The sequence below is a fragment of the Sorghum bicolor genome, chromosome 2, assembly GCF_000003195.3.
Source record: "Sorghum bicolor cultivar BTx623 chromosome 2, Sorghum_bicolor_NCBIv3, whole genome shotgun sequence".
Lineage (NCBI taxonomy): Eukaryota > Viridiplantae > Streptophyta > Magnoliopsida > Poales > Poaceae > Sorghum > Sorghum bicolor.
The window spans coordinates 22,129,896-22,144,697 of record NC_012871.2 but is presented as its reverse complement, the minus strand read 5'-3'; the positions used below and the strand labels follow the sequence as shown (position 1 = coordinate 22,144,697).

At 47.7% G+C, this 14,802-nt stretch overlaps 1 protein-coding gene across 1 annotated transcript; it reads left to right on the top strand.

Moving 5' to 3' along the window:
* On the top strand, positions 4,476–5,917 carry LOC8063850 (tubulin-folding cofactor C). Its single transcript, XM_002461977.2, has one exon. It carries the CDS (start codon positions 4,606–4,608, stop codon positions 5,641–5,643), a length of 1,038 nt encoding a protein of 345 aa, XP_002462022.1. The 5' UTR covers positions 4,476–4,605; the 3' UTR covers positions 5,644–5,917.

Below are 14,802 nucleotides of genomic sequence, written 5' to 3'. Positions count from 1 at the left end.
CTACTTCGGGATCAAAGTCCGGATCTTCCTCTATTTAATAAAGCAAGGGTGAATACAAAGTATTCAGCAAATCCAACCTTATCCTATGAAAGGGGATAACAATATATGCATATGAATAAATCAAGGACAATGTTTGGTTTTATTTGTGTAAAGCTATCTTTTTACACATGCAGGGTTTTATTTTGTAAATACTTTTATAAAATACCTATTTTTCCATACATAATAGTATTTCTAAAAATAGAGGTTTAATCACAATTTTAAGTATTGTTGAACTATTGTTCCCACAACATAATGACAGTCAACCATTTATTTCTGAAATCACACTCACCTCATATTTTCACTCATCCTAACCTATCTAGTTGTTGAAACTAAACCATAACCCGTCTGAGACCGCGAACATGGCTATCCAGATAGATTTACACTCTATAGAGGTTGTACACTTTCACCACAAGTAGGATACCATAACTTACACCATCGTGCAAGCACAGATCCATCAAAGTCATTACGCTCCATAGCTAAGTAATGGCGCTCACCACTGGAACACTAAGGCCACACCTCATGATACCATAATAATTCACAGAGCTCTTTATATTTCATATATTTCCATAATTTCACATACATCTCTTAATGTCCCGTTGCACACCTGTCTCTAGGTGATTGCCACACTAACTAGAGGCATTTAGACTAAGCCTTTCCTATGTAAGACGAGTGGTTGTACGATAAATGAGTTAGGCCTTGTTTAGTTCCAAAATTTTTTAGAAAATCAACACTGTAGCATTTTTGTTTGTATTTGACAAATATTATCCAATTATGGACTAACTAGGCTTAAAATATTCGTCTCGTCAATTTTGACCAAACTGTGCAATTAGTTTTTATTTCCGTCTATATTTAATACTCCATGCATGCGTCTAAAGATTCGATGTGACGAGAAATCTGAAAAATTTTGTAAAATTTTTTGGGAACTAAACAAGGCCTTAGGCAAGATGAATCATCAACTCAGTCCTTAATCGAGACAAGATCGACATCTTCACGGTTAACCCCAAAAGGTCTAAGCTACAACACCATGGCATTCTCCACAAGGGATCTCATCCGTCCACCTCTATAGTAATCACATCTTTAACTTGTTCATTAACCCTTTCACAATACTTACAATTTATTTTTACCACTCATATAATTTTGTTTTTTAAAATCATTATATTTGAGAAATTATAGTGATGAGTATCCAGAATAAATAACAAGTCGTAAGTATATTAAATAATAATATTTATATCATAGCATATTATTTGATTTTAGGTTTGAATAAGACAATTATGGAGTCGTACGATGGCCATTCAACACGTCTTAACTAAGCAGCAAAAATACTTCGTACATATATCGTACATGCAATATTTAAAATGGTTTTTACAGGTTGTGTTTAAACATAGGATCAATATGCATTAAAGGGAATAGGTTAGACTTACCTCCTTTAGCGTCGGCAGTTCGGATCCTCGGCATCGAACTCGTGGTACTTGTCTCCGACGTCTTCATTCTCTAGCTCGTTCACTCCGTCAGCTAAAACAAGCGACGACTGACATAGACAACAAGCATAAATAAATAATCACAAGAATTTAAATGAGCTCTAAAAATCATGAAATTAATTTGAGAGATAGATCATGATTTTAGATGAATTTAGAAAAAAGAATCATTGAAATTAAAGTTCAGATGGAGGAGATATTAATTTTACAAAATGGTTGTCTACCTAAATAAACAAGGCGTTTTGGAGAGCCAAGTGACCACGTGCTGGCATTCTTCATGATACACTATGAATGCATCCTTGCTCACTTACATATGGGTCTAGAGAGAGAAGGAAGTGGAGTTACCTACTACTATTGGTCAAGAAATTAATAGAGAGGGAGGTGGGGGTACAGGAGCCTTCGTGCTCCTCACTCATGTATGCCATTACAGCTCTTTGGAGCTTGGAAACGACGTATAGGTAAGGACAAGGAGTGCCATGGCTTGGAAGAGATAGAGGAGGGTCGGGAGGTGCTTGCTAATTACTCACCTCGGTTTTTACAGCTCAGGCAAGGAGTCCAAGCAAGCGATAGGTGTTGTGAAGAGCACGGAAGAGGGATATAGAGGTGCTCGGAAGGAGAAGCTAAGCAGCAGCACGACGAGCTCAGTGTGTGTGAGGGGGGGGGGGGAGAGCAGCTCGACATCGTGTTTTATAGGCAGCAGGAGAGGAGCCATGCCACCGATGCTCGGCTTCTCACCATTAATGGTAGCTCTCCATTTGCAGAGCAAGGATAATGGACGATGGATGGTTTGTATGCATGGACGGTGGCTCGTAGTGATACATGCTTGCCACACAAATAGATGGTGCCTAACTTGCTGCTGATGAGTATATGCGCTGCGGATACTTGTTGTTATTTGTGCGAGAAAAATATGAATGATGCCCATATGTGCATTGTGACTTGCTATTTTTTTCCAGCAAAAGAGGAGCGAGTAAAAGGTGGAAGGTGGGGTCCACATGTCGCGGTGGCGTGCCAGCGGTTGCGCTTGGCGAGGGGGCCGGCGCGAGTGCGCTCCGACGGCAGTGGGGTCGGCGCACGCGCCATTGCCGGGTATCGGGCAAAGCAAGCGAAAGAGAGATGACGAGCGGACAAGTGATGCTGATGCCATGTTGTGCAAGATATATTTGAAGATAGATAACTATGATGGATGGAAAAGAATCCGAAGGAAATAATATAGAGCTCAAATAATTTATAGTTTTTAAAATATATTTTGAAAATAATTTTTAATGCGAGTGATTTTTGGAATATGAATTTTTGGATGTTACATGGATAAATTGTCAATGAATGTTTTTTTTTAAAAAACTTTCCAAATAGTTTTTGGAAAATTTATGCAATTAAAATTCTAAAAATATTTTAATGTTAAAAATTTTATAGAGTATTTTTTTGTCTTAATAAAAATACGAAATGGATTTTAGTTTTTTTTCTAAACCCATGTTCTGTATTATGGTGCTTAGCTTAGAATTATTTTTTATCTCTTATAGTCTTCCTTTGGTGTTTGTTTTCTAGTAGGTTCTCTTGTTAATTAGTCTATGTGATGACTTGGACTACGTAGAAGGCCAAGTGACTTTGATCATCACACTAAAATTCATATTGCCATCATTCATTGCTATATTTAATTTGGACACAATTGTTTGTTGATCGTAGTTCCATTTGATCACACTATTGTTGTTTAATTCTATCTATGGTCATGTTAGTGTAGACAACATGGAGTGACACTTGTTTGTCTGCGATTAAGTATGAGGTAGTTACATGACGCTTGTGTTGTTGTCAAAGTTAGCTAAAATTCTACATTGTCCAGTTTGTCAACATAGACTAATTATAATAGATAACAAAAACATCTACTAATAAATAAATACCAAAAATGTCATCATAAGTTTCAAATAATTTCAAATAGACGCCATAGGGTAGAGCTTGAACCAACTTCATACCTTTTCAAGATAAAACGACTTTCTGTGATTTTTCATCGACTAAAGATGAATCTAGAATTTCAATTGTGCAATTTTTTTCAGAAAAGATATTTTGGTATTTTTTCCAAAAAAATATCTGTAGCCGAAGTGCCGAACTACCCCTAAACTATAGTTCAATTTACTCTTTCGTGGATGACTTGACCCTAGGTTGAAGAAAATTGCTGATGGAAAAAAAATTTGTAAAATACCTTTTTCGTCTACGGCAAGTAGGACAACCGTAAATGGCCCAAGAAATACAGCCTGGTAAACTTTGCTACTGCCACATTTTTTTTAACAAAAGATTAATTTATCTTTCTCGGCTATTGCAACCGTCCCTTACTACAAAACAACTCTTTATTGCTCTCAACTTTTAAAATCAATTGTTTTGAACTTGAGTGGTTTTTACGGTCATTTTCTGATATGACACTCGAGAGGGTAAATCGAACTAAGCTGAAAGTTTAGGAAGGTAAATTAGATTAGAAATTTATTTTAGAAATCATTGAAAAATAAAAAATCTAAATTTTATTCTAATATTTTTACATGAAAAATAATGCAAAAAAATTCATAGATTTTGGTTTAATCTTAGAAAATTATATTTTTTGAGAAATTAGAAAATTATAGTTAAGGACGTAAGAGCAACTCCAAGAGTCTGGCTAAAATTAGTAGCCAAATTCTATTGTTTAACCATTTTGTAAATTAGAAAACTTCTTAAAAAAGAAGAGATCCACAACAGTCTTGCTATTTTACAAAATCATATAGCTTGTGTTAATGGTTGGCTATATATGGCCAACGAAAATCAAAGAATAACCAACTTTTTATTTTACAAAACTAGATAGCACATTTGTTAGAGTCTATCTTTTGTTATGTAAATTATAAAATAGCCTCTATAACAAGAATAACCAGTTGTTGGAGTTGCTCTAAATTGGATTTTTTTTTCATTTTTTCCCTTTCGCCTATTCATCCGGGCCTTATAGGGTAATCTCTTCTGGGCCGGTCTGATCGCTCTGGGGAGAGGACTGGTGTTCACTTCCGTAGTTCCGTTCCGTCGACGGCTCGACGCCTTCACTCCTCCGGGCGATCCAGCGGAGCCGCCGCCGCCGCCCGCCGGAATGGAGCCGGAGCCCGATCAGCCAAAGGTAGCCGCCGGTGGGGGCCACCGCAAGCACCTCGCCATGCTCGAGCGCCTCTCCAAGCGCTCCTCCTCCTCGGCCGGCGCCCCACCCTCGGATTCCTCTGACGCCTCCCCCGTCGAGGCCTTCCTTTCCCGCTTCGCCGGCGCCAAGCTCGCTGCGGAGTCAGCACTCTCCGCCTGCCGCTCCGACGACGCAACCGCATCTCTGGCGGCTGCTGCGGCCGCCATCGATAACATCGATCGCCTCATCGCCGAGGCGTCCCACGCGCTGCCCCCCTACGAGCTGCGCGCCGCCCTCGCCACCGCCGCCGACCTCCGCGCGGCACACAGGGTCGCCGCCTCTGAGCTCCGTCCCAAGAAGTCCTTCTCCTTCAGGAACAAGAGCAGGAATCTCAAGAACCCGCCTCAGGATCATGTCACCGCATCGCCACCGCAGCAACCTCCTCCGGAGCAGCCGAAGCCTAGTCTGGACGCGATCCTACCAGGGTTCGGGTTCCGGGGCAAAAACGGCGCCACCTTTGTGAAGGATCTGCGAGTCTCCAACGACAAGGATGGGGATTTCACGCTCGCGGATTTGGTTTCCTGCGAGGTCTATCTGAAGGGCAAATGCCGAGCTCTGTACATCCACAAGCTGAGAGATTGCCGTGTGTTTGTTGGAGCTGTTCTTGGTTCTGTGCTTATAGAGGACGTCCAAGGCTGTATATTTGTGATGGCAGCACACCAGATCAGGATTCATGAGGCGAGGGTGACGGATTTCTACTTGCGGGTGAGGAGCAGGCCTATCATTGAGGATTGCAGTGGTGTAAGATTTGCACCATATGTTTTGAATTATGAAGGGATTGAAGAAGATTTGAAGGACTCTGGACTTCAGGAGGAGACCGGTAATTGGGCTAATGTGGATGACTTCAAGTGGCTCAAGGCAATGCAGTCACCAAATTGGTGTTTGGTTCCAGAGGAAGAACGGTTGCAGACTGTCAACATTTCGGAGTTTCATGAACAGGAGGATGATAGCTGACCTGCTTTGGCAGGATTGCTGTCAGCTCTCATTTTGGTTTGCTTCTATGGATTCATTAGTTTATTTAGTATGAACACAATTGTTATTTCATCGTGTTAGTGACATTTGATCATGTTATTGTCACTTAATTCTATCTATGATCATATTAGTGTAGACAACATGGAGTGACACTTGTTTTTATACTAAATATGATCAAGTATGAGGTGGTTACATGTTGTCAAATTCAGTTGAAATTCCATGTAGTTCGGTTTGTCAACATAGCCTAATTATAGTAGATAACGAAAGCATTTACTAACAAATAAATACCAAAAGGACATCATAAAAGATTCAAATAATTTCAAACTAGACACCATAAGGTAGAGCATTCTAGATGTGAGCCATGTCACATGAAAATCATTTTGTATGCATGTAAACTTCTGACTCTTCATCAACCATAACTCCATTGGTGTTATCTTGTGTGGTGGCGTTTGTGGCTGCTACTGTGATCCCTGAGACTTATATTGTTCAGATTCTCACTTGTGGACTATATATTGTTGGCACCTGCACACAAGCACCTGGTGAGCAGTTCCTGCTCACCTTCCCTCTTCCTCTCCCCTGACCCAAGCTAGAAGATGAGCTGAGCTCAGGCGCGCGCGCGCGCGCGCACACACACACAGTTTCAGCGTTGGCTGAAACTTGAACCCAGGAAATGTGGCACATGAACTGCCTTTCCTTCATTGCATACATAGGCAGTGTTTTCAAGACGTCCGATTAATCGCGACTAATCGTCCTGGACGGTTGGAGGTACTCGACCAGGGCCTCCGACTTGGCCAGAACGACCAGGAAACTGGTCGTCTAATTAGTCGTCGTCCAATCCGATTAATCGCGACTAATCGTCCTGGACGGTTGGAGGTACTCGACCAGGGCCTCCGACTTGGCCAGAACGACCAGGAAACTGGTCGTCTGATTAGTCGTCGTCCAATCGCGATAAACAGAGTTTGGGCATAGCTAGCTGCCTTATATTTTGGCCCAAGCCCATTGGGGTTTATATTGTCTACCCCTCACTCATTTCAGCACAACACATTCATTCCTCTCCTCTCCTCCCGTCCAGCAGCAGCAGCCACCTCCATTGCTGCCCTCCTCTCCTCTCCTCTCCTCCCTTCTGTCTCCCAGCTGCTGCTCCTCTCCTCTCCTCCCTTCCGTCTCCCAGCTTCTCCTCCCTCCCTTCCTCCCTTCCAGCTGCCCTCCCTCTCTTCCATGCAGCTGTTGCTGCAAGCGTGCAGCTGTGCAAGGGAGGAAAGGGCTCTGCAGCTTTATTTTTCTATAATTTCAGTTTGGCAGCAGCAGCCAGCAAGACAAGAAAGGGCTCTACAACATCCAGGTAAGTGGCCAGCTGACCTATCTAAACTCTAGAGCCTAGAACATGTATATATATTTGGTATAATGTGTATTGTATATAGCTACATAATATATGTGGTATATATCAGTCCCCATATGTGTAGGGGACGACCAGGACGTCCAGGGGACTCGTCTAGGGTCGATTAATCGTCCTGGACGACGACTAATCGTCCTGGACGACCGGGACGGTCCCCCGGTGTCCAGACACGACCAGCCGTCTTGAAAACATTGTACATAGGGTATATATACAGGCCTTGTACCAACTATAAGGTACACAAGGCATGGCTGAGTACAGCCCCAACTACTCCTAGTACACTGCATACATCATCCTCCTACCAAGCATGGCTGATGTATGCTTCTACCAACTACTGTACTAGAGTGGCCTATTGCCATACTCCTACATGACCAAGAGCTGACCTATTGCCTGCCTAATCAGAGAAAAGGATTAGCTGCAGATTATGTCTTACATTTCTTCCCCTAATCATGTTGCTAAGCCTTGACCTCATCCATGCCAATCATCTTCCTCAGCTCAACAAACCTGTGGCGTCCGAGGGACTTGGTGAGAATGTTAGCGAGTTGCTTGCCGGTGTTGACAAACTCGATGATGATCTGCCCTCCATCAACGCAATTCCTGAGGAAATGGAACTTGACGTCGATGTGTTTGCTCCAGTCATGGAGCTCCGGGTTATTGGCAAGGACGATGGCCGGCTAGTTTTCCACCAGCAAAGTCGGCGGCTGAAACTCCTTCCCAGTGAGCTCCTTCAGCAACCGCCGTAGCCAAACCGCCTGACAAGCCGCCGTGGCAGCTACAAGATACTCTGCCTCGCAAGTTGACAGCGCCACCGTCTTCTGCTTCAGTGATTGCCATGCCACCGGCGCTGCTCCGAGGAAGACGAACACCCCAGAGCTGCTTTTCCGCCCATCCACATCGCCCGTCATGTCTGCATCACTGAACACTGTGAGCCCTGGTTCGCGGCCCTTTGCCTTGGGCGGCGCTTCACTGAACACCTTCAGTCGAAGATCGCCGTGCTTGGGGAAGACGACACCGAGGTCCAGAGTCCTCTAGACATACCGTAGCAGCCGCTTGACCGCTGTCCAGTGGTCCTCTCTTGGATCCTCCATGAATCTACTCACATACCCGAGCGCGAACGCGATGTTCGGTCAGGTACGAGTGAGCCATCGCAGCCCACCGACGATGCTACGGTAGCGCGTGGCGTCCACCTTCGCCACACTTTGCCTCGAGAGCTTGATCTGCTCCTCCATCAGTGTCGCTGCGGCCTTGCAGTCGCCCATCCTGGCCCGCTCCAGCAGCTTCAGTGCGTAGGCGTGCTGCCTCAGCGTGACCGTGTCCTTCCCCTGCTTCACCTCGATGCCGAGGTAGTACGAGCGCGCCGGAATTGCTCATCTTGAACCAGGCTGCCATCTCTACCTTGAACTTGGCGATGTCCTCCTCCCGCGCGCCGGTGACGATCAAATCGTCTACGCACACTCCGACGATGAGCTCCTCCTTCCCCCGTCGTCGCATGTACAAGGCGTGTTCCGTGGCGCACCGCGCGAAGCCGAGCTCCGCCATGGCGGCGTCGAGCTTGGCATTCCACGTCCGCGGGGCCTGCTGCAGCCCATACAGGGCCTTTTGCAGCTAGAGTACCTTGCGCTCTTCCCCCTTCACCTGAAATCTCGGCGCCTGCTTGACGTAGACTTCCTCCGCCAGCTCGCCGTTCAGGAAGGCTGACTTGACGTTCAGGTGGTGGACGCCCCAATCCTTGGTCGATGCAAGTGCCAGCAGCAATCTCACAGACTCCGTGCGCGCCACCGGCGCAAATACTTCCTCGAAGTCGATGCCCTCGCGTTGCACAAAGCCGCGGGCCACCAGCCGCGCCTTGTGTTTGATGACCGTGCCTCGCTCGTCCTTCTTGACCTTGTACACCCATTTGAGGCCAATCGGCCGGCATCCCGCCGGCGGATCAACCAACTCCCAGGTGCGGTTGTCCTCGATGGACTTCATTTCCTCCAGCATCGCACGCTGCCAATTTGGGTCGCGTTGCGCCACGACAAACGTCGTGGGTTCCTCTGCGCTCATCAGCAGCAGCTTGGGGTCGTCGTCGAGCAGCCGTGCTGTGACCCCAAGCACCTCTGCTTCCCCGATGACGCCGTCAATCAGGCGAAAACGGACTTCCTCGCCGTCGTGGTAGGCGTCCACAAACTCGGTGTAGTCACTTGGTGGTGTGACGAACTCGACTTCCCCGGCCGCTGGTGTTGCTAGGCCCAGCGAAACAGGGGATCCTTCCCCAGCTGCTGAGTAGACTGGAATGCCATCACTGGACTTGGTGGCTCCACCACCTCTGGAGCTGCAGCGTCACCGGCTTTCTCGGTTGCTGGCTCCCCCGACTCCTCTTCCCTGCCGTGGATCGTCAAGCGTTCCATGACGAAAGTGTCGCCAAACCTGCCGCTGCCTTGCTCCTCTGCCTCATCCCATTTCCACGCTGCCGCCTCGTCGAACACCACATCCAGTGACACCACCACCTTACTGCCGACCTGGTCGTAAAGCCAATAGGCCTTAGATCCCTCCTCGTAGCCGAGGAACACGCCTTGGTGCTCCTGTCTTCCAGCTTCGTGAGGCCGGCTTGGTGGTCTTCACGTGGCCGACACACCCGAACGTGCGTAGGAATGCGACGTTCGGCTTGCGCCCGTGCCAAGCCTCGAACGACATCTGCCCCTTCAGCGCCTTTGTGGGGCAGCGGTTCAGGACGAACACCGCCGTGCTCACCGCCTCCCCCCAGAACTCGGCTGGCATGCCCTTCGCCTTCAGCATGGATCGCGCCATGCCGATGATGGTTTGATTCTGTCGCTCCACCACGCCGTTTTGCTACGGTGAGCAAGGCGCTGTGAGATGGCGCCCTACTTCTTCCTCGGCGCAGTATGTGGTGAATTCAACCGCCGTGAACTCGTCGCCGCGGTCAGTCCAAAGCACCTTCAGCTTCTTCCCGGACTCCAGCTCCGCGCGCGCCTTTAAGTGCTTGATTGCCTCCGCCGCGTTGCTTTTGCTCGACAGGAGCTGTAGTCACATGTACCGGCCGCAGTCATCCACAAGCAAGAGAAGTATCTCCTCCCACCGTGCGTCGCCGGCGTGATCGGCCGACAAAGGTCCCCGTGGACCAGCTCGAGTGGATCCGCCGCGTGGTACTTGGCGGCCTTCGGGAACGACAACCTCCTCTGCTTCCCTGCCAAGCAACTGTCGCACAGTTCTCTGACATGCTGGATCACCGGCAGTCCCGTCACCATCTTCCCAAGACGGCCGAGGGCGTCGAAGCTGAGGTGGCCGAACCGGCCATGCCACAGCCATGGCTCCTCCTTGCACGACGCCGCCAAACACATCTGCTGCTCTACCTTCAAGTCCAGGAGATAGAGACGGTTACGGGAGCGTGATACCTTGACGAGAAGACACGGCTCCCTGTCCCTGATCCGCAACACTCCGTCGCGAATCAGGACCTCGCTGCCGCGTTCGTCCAGCTGCCCTAGGTTGACGATGCTGGTGCGCAGCTGGGGGATGAAGTACACGTCCGTCAGGGCACGGTGCTCGTTGTTCTGGCACCGGAAGAGGACGGTGCCGCGGCCACGGATCTACACCCTTGAGCCGTCACCGAACTTCATGCTTCCGGTGGCTGACTCATCGAGCTCGGAGAAGACGGCGCGGCTCCCAGTCATGTGGTTGCTCGCACCCGAGTCCAGGTACCACCTCTGCTCCAGCTCGTCGCTAGCCGCTCCAAGGAGAACACACGCGCGACTCGTCAAGTTCGACGGCCTGCGGCACAATCCCCTGCTTCGCCTCTGCCTCCCTTGCTTCGCCTTCCTGCAGCGCACAGTACTCCCCCATCAACAGAGCGCACTCGTCGTCGCTGTCGTCCCGAGCCAGGTGGGCCTCCTTCTTCTCCGGCTTCTTCTCCGGGCACTCCCGCGCCCAGTGTCCCACCTCCCTGCAGCGCCTGCAGGCGCTAGGGTCGGTGTTCTTCTTCTTCTTCTTGTCCGCCGGCGGCTTCCCGCGCCCCTTGGCGCCATCTCTGCCGCCACGACTGGTGGAGCCTTCCCCGGTCCGCCGCTTGTCCTTCATGCGCGCGGTCCACTCCTCAGTCAGCAGCAGCTGGCCGCCCTTGGCCAGTTTCTCGTACGAGCCAGGGACGCGCTCCTCCACCGTTCGGAGCCGCCCGACCACGTCCTCCAGGGACAGCTGCTCCATGTCCAGCATGGTCTCAATGGAGAGAGCCAGCTGGGTGTACTTGGCCGGCACCACGCGGAGCAGCTTCTCCACCACATCTTCCTCCGACATCAGCTTCCCGAGCGTGGCCAGCTGGGTGGCCAGTGCCTGCAACCGCAAGGAGAAATCCTCCACGGACTCACCATGGCGGAACTTGAGGTCGTCCATGTCGCAGCGCAGCTGCTGCACCTTGGCCTTCTTGGCCCTGTTGGAACCAACACGGAAGGATGCCAGCATCTCCCATGCCTCCTTCGCTGTGCCCTTGTTCCCGATTGCCTCGTGGAACTCTTGTGGAGAGGACGTCAGCAGCGCCTCCATGGTGCCCACCTCTGCGTCCTCGCTGGCGTTCTCGCCTTCGATCGCCACCCAGAGCTTCCGGGCGCGCATCTTCCACTTCATGTGGACTGCCCACTCGCCGTAGTTGGTCCTGGTGAGCATCGGCCAGTTGTTGCTGGCCTCACACACCGTCCGCACCTCGACGTGGGGCATGGCAGCAGGAATCAGCTCCTTCTCCTTCCCTGCTCCCTTGGCGACGTCTCCTGCGTCACTCTTGGAGCCCGCAGCATTGGCACTTGAGTCCGACATCGCCGGCGGTTAAGCGCAGCGGTGTGTACGGCTCTGATACCAATTGTTGGCACCTGCACACAAGCACCTGGTGAGCAGTTTCTGCTCACCTTCCCTCTTCCTCTCCCCTGACCCAAGGTAGAAGATGAGCCGAGCTCAGGCGCACACACACACTCAGTTTCAGCGTTGGCTAAAACTTGAACCCAGGAAATGTGGCACATGAACTGTCTTTCCTTCATTGCATACATAGGGTATATATACAGGCCTTGTACCAACTATAAGGTACACAAGGCATGGCTGAGTACAGCCCCAACTACTCCTAGTACACTGCATACATCATCCTCCTACCAAGCATGGCTGATGTATGCTTCTACCAACTACTGTACTAGAGTGGCCTATTGCCATACTCCTACATGACCAAGAGCTGACCTATTGCTTGCCTATGATCATAATCAGAGAAAAGGATTAGCTGCAGATTATGTCTTATATATATTCAACTAGAACGATAGGTGCACTTCGCTTCACCTGTATGCTAAGAGCATGCATATTTGTTTGTTTAATTAGTCATGCTTAATTAGGCACTGAGCTAAATGGTACATGCATATTGAGGCAGCCAGTTCTAGATGATGCCGCTCCTGGATCTTCTAGCCATGAGGAATCTTCATCTACTGTTGCTGATCTGAAGAAATTCAGAACTCAGCTGGTTGCCTTTGACAAAGCTTGGTGTGCTCATCTTTACCATTTTGTGGCATGGAAGCAAAAGATGCTAAATCATTAGAGAACGACCTCATTAGGGCTGCATGCAAGCTTGAGCTGTCAATGGTCCAAACATGCAAAATAACTAAGGTGAATCTGATAACCTTGGTGGTGATTTGAAAGCCATCTGGAAACAGGTATTATTTGTATATTTAGTGCCTATCTTGGTCATTTTTTTGCAATCAACCTTGGGGTTCATTCATTCATCTATTAAAATATAAGGATCAAGCTATAATTTAACACTTTGTCCATTAACCTTTATGCCTTTTTTTGACATCTTCAATAGAGAACTATCTTTTGAATTAAGTTTATGATCCTCATGCAGGTTGTAGAAGAAAAGAGAATTTTGAGGGAGAGGATTAAACACCTGGGCGCTGAAGCTGGTATTGGAAGGATGGAATCTGCTTTGTTTGAAAGACAGTCAAAGTTCAGTTTGAAACACAGTCAAAGTTCTTTCAAGCAAAGGAGAACAGGTGGTCTGTTGCAACTACAGTTGCAAAGGTAGCATCTCCTTCAGTTACATGTTCTTCAGGACATTCTAATGTTTTTGAAACAGGAGAATTCTAACATGGACCGTTTAAGGTGATTTCAAGGTTAGCTCCAATCTTATTGTACAGTTCAGCAGCACAAATAATATAAAATCTACAATCTATATGATTGAGGATATTTTTATCAGTTTTGAGGATCTTTTTTGGGAAAAAATAACATATCTGAATTCAGGGTGTTGCTGATGTATTTAACATACTTATTTTTTGTTGGGTCAAATGTCATGTTATTTGCGTTAAGAAACAAATGTACATAGAGTAAACCAATCAATCCTCAGTAATGGTCAGAAGTGCCAATCCTTCGGCACCAATCAATCCTCATCTTGAATGAACTTGAGCTGTGGACTTGGTGACAAAGCCACTTATCTATGTTTCTTAACAACACCTTATGCAGTTTGTACCTATCATTTCCTCCTGTATTTCTGATTGCACATAGAACTTCTTAGAGTTCCCAGCTGTCATAACAGGTTCAGCCACTTGTTGCCACCCTCCAAACTGGCCATGCAGTTCCAGGTCAGCTACAGTCTGTGATATGGTGATGTTGCATATTGTGAAGCAGAGAATACAGGACTACCAGAACGCAGGGGAGAACTTGGCACTTAGCAGGCTAATAAGGATTGGGTTATTACAGCTCATGAGCAGCATGGCTGGTGTACAAAGGGAATCAGTTCCTGATACATTTATGCTCAATTGGTTGAGGCCGCAATCTGTTTAGAATAAATTTCAACAAGAGATTGTGATAGCGACAAGGTGAACCATTATCTGATTGTTCCATGTTTCTTTATCATGTTGTTGTAGCTAATCTGCTAGAACGGAATGACCAAAACCCAATTACCTTATTTTTCTCTTGTTTGCAGTAAGCTTGTCTTGCATCAGGTCTTAGTGAGTGAGAACCCAAAGATCACTCCTGAGCTGGAGAATGCGACTTTGGAACTTTTCAACGTCCTCACAAGGTTAATAGACAACTTTCTAGATGTTGGCACTGAGAAAATCATTGAGGCCATGATGTATTCATCTAGACAACTTTCTAGATGTCAGATCATGAAACGATGGATACTAGGAAGGAGATATTGACTAGGTCTTAGTTATAAGCCTCCAGACCGATGACACCATCTTCATGAAGGTTTCTCAGTCTGTGTACTGTGCGTTTTGTGCAATCATTCGGGTGGCAGTGAGGAGAAGGGTCAGAAGCTCACCGATGCATCCCTGAGGCACATTGGGGTAACAAAACTCACTGCACGGCTGGTGAAGGCAGCTGAAGTGCTTATCAAAGCAGCAATGGTGTCAGAGCAGGTACATGGCCCATGGTGTACTCACTTGTTGTGAATAGTTCTGGTACCACGGATATATAGTGTGTGCTCATTGCCCTTCAAGGTTCTGGAAAGTGGAGACGGCATTGCACAGCGATCTAAGAGTGTGGCAACTGGAAGTGCGCCAACTGTGAGTGGTTGGTACAGACCAGAATGCAGATGACTGATGCTTGCGCGTCTAGTATGTGTTACAACTTGTGGGAGTGCCGTGATGTTTGAATTCAAATAAGCATACAACATAGGGGAGCTGAAATACAATTCCGAAATGCTCTCATGTGTATCATGTATATATGTATCTTCCATCATCATGCACTACATGACTACAGGCTCATCTGTAAGCTACTATAAAACTGAA